At 46.1% G+C, this 5,002-nt stretch overlaps 2 protein-coding genes across 2 annotated transcripts; both read right to left on the reverse strand.

Moving 5' to 3' along the window:
* Positions 1-305: 305 nt before the first annotated feature.
* On the reverse strand, positions 306-827 carry LOC136499593 (uncharacterized). The gene has a single exon (XM_066495194.1). It carries the CDS (start codon positions 825-827, stop codon positions 306-308), a length of 522 nt encoding a protein of 173 aa, XP_066351291.1.
* Positions 828-833: 6 nt separating this feature from the next.
* On the reverse strand, positions 834-1,298 carry LOC136499594 (uncharacterized). Its single transcript, XM_066495195.1, has one exon. The coding sequence runs from the start codon at positions 1,296-1,298 to the stop codon at positions 834-836; it is 465 nt and encodes a 154-aa protein (XP_066351292.1).
* Positions 1,299-5,002: the final 3,704 nt, after the last annotated feature.

Here is a 5,002-nt window from a genome sequence, read left to right on the forward strand (position 1 = left end):
GTGATGGGAGTAGAATTGGGAATGGGTTGAAGGGAGATGAAATTACCAGGGTTGGACGACTTGTGGGATGAGGCACCGGTGTTGAGGAACCACTCAGCGGTCTACGGCCCCAATGGTGGAACGTTCGCCGTGGTTAGGGCAGCCAGGAGGGCCTGCTGGTTCTAGAAGTCCGGCATGGGTGAGGAAGCAGTGTACACACTCGGATCTGGAGCAGGAGTGCCGACGTAGTATGCTTGGTGCGGAGGAGTGCCAGGACGGGGACCAAACACGCCAGCGCCGTGCGCCCTGAATGGCATCTGCCAGGCCTAGACCATCTCGGTATAGGGATTGACGCTGGGAGGCCAAGCTGGGGAACCACGGGTCTGATTGTAGGAACCGCCATCTGGTTGGTTGAAGCCGCAGCCACGTCCGTGGCCACGACCACGACCACGACCGCCTCGGTAGGAACCGTCGGTGCGCGGCGCCAAACCATCAGTGCACGACGCCAATCCGCCACTACCAACCGCTAGGGACTGGGTAGGAGGAGTGGTGCTGGAGCCGCCGCCGCCGCTGGATGGTTTGGAACCGCTAGAGGCGATGTGGGCGTGCTGGGCGGCAGTCTTGGCGTGCTCGCGGTCATACTTTTCTTCCAGCAGCAGGTACAAGCACGCCGAGAGGAAAGTGTGCGGTAGTTGCCGTGCCGTGATCACCGGGATGGCATGACGATACTTGTAGCTGAGGCCACATAGCATGTTGAGCACTTGGCTAATCTCGCGCACCGATTGGCCAACATCGCGGAGACCATCGGCGAGTTGCTTGAGGTGCTCAGTGTACTGAGTAATGTCCATGTCGCCCTAGACAAGACTCCTGAACTCGGACTCAAGGTAGACTGTGCGATGAAGTTCGTTGTAGCAGAATTGGGCATGGATGCCGTCCCAGACACAGTAGGCGGTGGCGTGCGAAGAGCGAACGATGGCGCGCACGTCCTTGGAGATAGAGTTGTACAACCAACTCAGGACGCACTGATCGACGATGCGACATTCGGGATCACGACGCTGGATTGAGGTGGGCGGCGGGGAGACATGGGAGGTGAGGCCGAACTTGCTGAGGAATGTGTCGAAGAAACAGCACCATTCATCGTAGTTTGGCTCGGCGAGCTTGAGGAGAACTGGAACATGGGATTTGATGTTCACGGTTTGGAGGACGGATGTGGGAGGTGTGTTGGCGGCGGAAACATCGATGTCGACGGAGGAAGTGAAGGAGGCTTCGGAGGAGTCGGAGTTGGATTGGTCGGCATCAAAGAGGGGATTTTCATCCATGGTGTGCATGGTGACAAGAGAACGCCGGAGATGAACAACAGAGGTTGAAGATGGCGAGAGGAAGCGATGGCAGCGAGGGGATCAACCCGAGCTGTCCAATACCATGTAGAAAGTAGGAATGAGAGTCAATAGTGTTTCCATTGATCTCTGATGTGTTTATATAAGTTACAACATGTGTTGCTCAATTGGCAACTGCACCTAAGTGCAAGTGTACAACGTGGGCATAGGGGCGCGCGCCGTGCTCATGGTCACCGCGCACTGGCTCTGGTCAGCGAAAGCAGTTGGCGTCCATGGTCTTGGCGCTGTCCCTCAACACTCTTTATGTTTCAACACATCTGCAAATTGTTTTAATTTACCATTCCAATAATCCAATGCTACAAAAAAAATCCTACAATTGAAATAAAGTAATCTAGTGTTGCCAAAAAAAAATCCTCCAATAACTCAATGGCCCAGAAGTCTAGAACCTAAGTTAGTTTTGCATACCCTGTGCCTTATGCACTTTTGCTGTCCGTGCAAATCATGAAATCCCTAATCACCAGCCACGAGCAATGATACCTAGAGAGAAACTGAAAGGAAAAAAGAAACGTGACTACCGGAGTAGGGGCAATAGGCTAAATGGCTTTGGCTGATGATAAGATCAGTTCGAGTCTTTGATTCTTCGAGATGACATATCATACCTGCTGGTGCTGGGCTGTTGCTCGACGTTCACAATCCCGTCATGGAGGCGCTGATGGACACGCCCGCCGCCGCTGCTGCCAAACTGATCGACTGCACGCGTACCACGGAAGAAAATGAAGGGGTACCCGCAAGGAAAAGAATAGGAAGGGTCGAAGGGCTGTGGGGCTGTGCGAAGCGAAGGTGAAAGGCCGAGCGGCACTAGCCTGGATATCCCTTAGCAGCCATGTTTCCAGTAGAAAACGGGAATGAAAACTTAAAGAAGCATGCATTTTCTCATGTGGAAACATAAATGTTTTCGAATTGGAAACATAAATATTTTTGGAACAACATTCCACGTTTCTGTTTGCTAAGGTAGTCACATACTCACTTCTGACTCCTATAGGTCAAGTGCAGGGTGATCTGCGGCCCACAGGCTCTCTGTAGCTTTGCCACTCTATCTATCTATCTATCTATGAAATCATGGTTAGGAAAAATTTTAGCCAGCCATAACCGCTTTCAAAACCAGTTTGATTAATTTCCAACATATGAAAAGTTAGACCGTATTTTGGTAACAACAGATTGGGAACAAAACTTTCCACTGGCTACTGTTCAAGCACTCACCCGAGAAATCTCAGATCACACACCACTTTTATTAGATGGAGGGGAGCCATCTCACAGAGGCAACGTTAGGAATTTTAAATTTGAGCTAGGGTGGCTGACACGGGATGGTTTCTTTGGCTTGGTAAAAGAGGTTTGGAAGTCTGAGAATAGGGGTAGATCACCCATGGAATGGTGGCAAAATAAGATTAGAAGGCTGCGACGTTCCTTTAGAGGATGGGCTAGAAATTTAGTTTCCCAAAATAAGAAGTATAAATTAGATCTGTTGGCTAAGATAGATGTCTTCGAAAGAAAGGCAGAAACAAGTTTGCTGTCACCTCAAGAGGTGGAGCTTAGACATCATCTCAAAGGGCAACTAACTAAGTTGCTAAGAGAGAAGGAGATATACTGGCATCAACGATCAAAAGCAACAAAGTTATTACAAGGGGATGATAATACCAAGTATTTCCATCTGGTGGCAAATGGGAGACATAGGAAAACAAAAATTATACAGACAGGAAGAAGGAATTATTGTTGGGGATGCGAACTTGAAAGATTATATAACGGAATACTATAAACGACTGTTTGGACCTCGTGTACAGAATTCTTTCTCAATGGACGAGACTTTGAGGCATGACATACCTCAAATGTCGGAGGCGGAGAATGAAGTATTGGTGGCTCCATTCAGTGAGGAGGAGGTCAAATTGGCTGTCTTGGATATGAAACAAAACAAGGCACCTGGTCCAGATGGCTTTCCCGCTGAATTTTACCAATTCTTTTGAGAAGTTGTGAAGCCAGATTTGATGAGCCTCATTTATGAATTCCATGCTGGGAGACTGCCTATTCATAGTTTAAACTTTGGGATAATTACACTTTTACCTAAGATCACTGATGCGATCCGGATACAACAATAATGATAGAATTTTGAAAGTGGCTGATAAGTTGATGGGTCCGTCTCAGACAACCTTCATTCCGGGGAGATATATAATGGATGGAGTTGTGATCCTACATGAAACAATTCATGAGTTACATAGGAAAAAACAAGATGGAGTGATTTTAAAACTAGACTTCGAAAAAGTATATGACAAACTAAAGTGGCCTTTTATACAATAAGTCCTTAGAATGAAAGGATTCTTGGTGTGAATGGATTGCAAAAGTCATGACTAGAGGGAGTGTTGTAGTAAAGGTCAATGATAATTTAGGCCATTATTTCCAAACAAAAAAAGGAGTACGTCAGGGGGATCCGTTATCTCCAATCTTTTTTAATATAGTGGTTGATATGCTGGCTATTCTTATTTTACGAGCAAAAGAGGCTGAACAAGTCTAAGGGGTTGTGCCGCATTTGGTAGATGATGGTCTTTCAGTCCTTCAGTACACGGATGACACTAATATCTTTATGGACAATGATCTAGAGAGGGCCAAAAACATGAAGCTTCTGCTTTGTGCTTTTGAACAACATTTAGGACTCAAGATCAATTTCCATAAGAGCGAATTGTTTTGCAACGGAGCAGCCAAAGATAATCAAAACGAGTATGCACAAATTTTTGGGTGTAATGTAGGATCGTTCCCGTTTACATACCTAGGAATTCCTATGCACCATAGAAAACTCATGAATAAGGACTGGAAACATGTTGAAGAAAGATTTCAAAAGAGATTGAGCTGTTGGAGGGGTAAGATGTTATCAGTAGGAGGGAGGCTTGTTCTTATTAACTCTGTTCTAAGTAGTCTTCCCATGTTCATGATGTCATTTTTTGAAATACCTAGAGGGGTTTTGAAGAAGTGGGACTATTTTAGATCCCGTTTTTTTGGCAGAGTGATGAGCATAAGAAAAAATATAGATTGACAAAGTGGGAGGTAGTGTGTACACCAAAAGACCAAGAAGGATTGGGAGTCCTAAATCTAGATGTTCACAATAAGTGTCTCCTAAGCAAATGACTCTTTAAATTGTTAAATGGAGACGGGGTTTGGCAACAATTGCTTACGAATAAATATTTAAGGGACAAATCTTTGACACAGGTTCAATACATGCCCGGAGAATCTTAGTTTTGGGCTAGCCTCATGAAGGTCAAGGGTGACTTCCTTTCGATGGGTAGGTTTGAACTAGGTGATGGGTCTCAAGTGTGTTTTTGGGAGGATTCGTGGATAAGACCACGCCGACTTAAAACGCTCTTTCTTGCACTATATAACATTGTGAGGAAGAAAAGTGCATCTGCAAGGTCAGTGATGTCCACGAACCGTTAAATGTAGCTTTCAGGAGATCGCTGATGGGTGCTAATTTGCAAGCGTGGCACAATGTGGTGGCTATGGTTGCAGATGTACACCAAAGAAACCAGAGAGATCGCTTTGTGTGGGGGCTACATCAGAATGGGCTGTTCTCAGTCAGTTTCATGTACAGAGCTTTGTTAGGAGCACAAGCTTTACCATTTAACACTTTAATTTGGAAACTTAAA

This window comes from Miscanthus floridulus, chromosome 13, assembly GCF_019320115.1.
Source record: "Miscanthus floridulus cultivar M001 chromosome 13, ASM1932011v1, whole genome shotgun sequence".
NCBI classification, from domain to species: Eukaryota; Viridiplantae; Streptophyta; class Magnoliopsida; order Poales; family Poaceae; genus Miscanthus; species Miscanthus floridulus.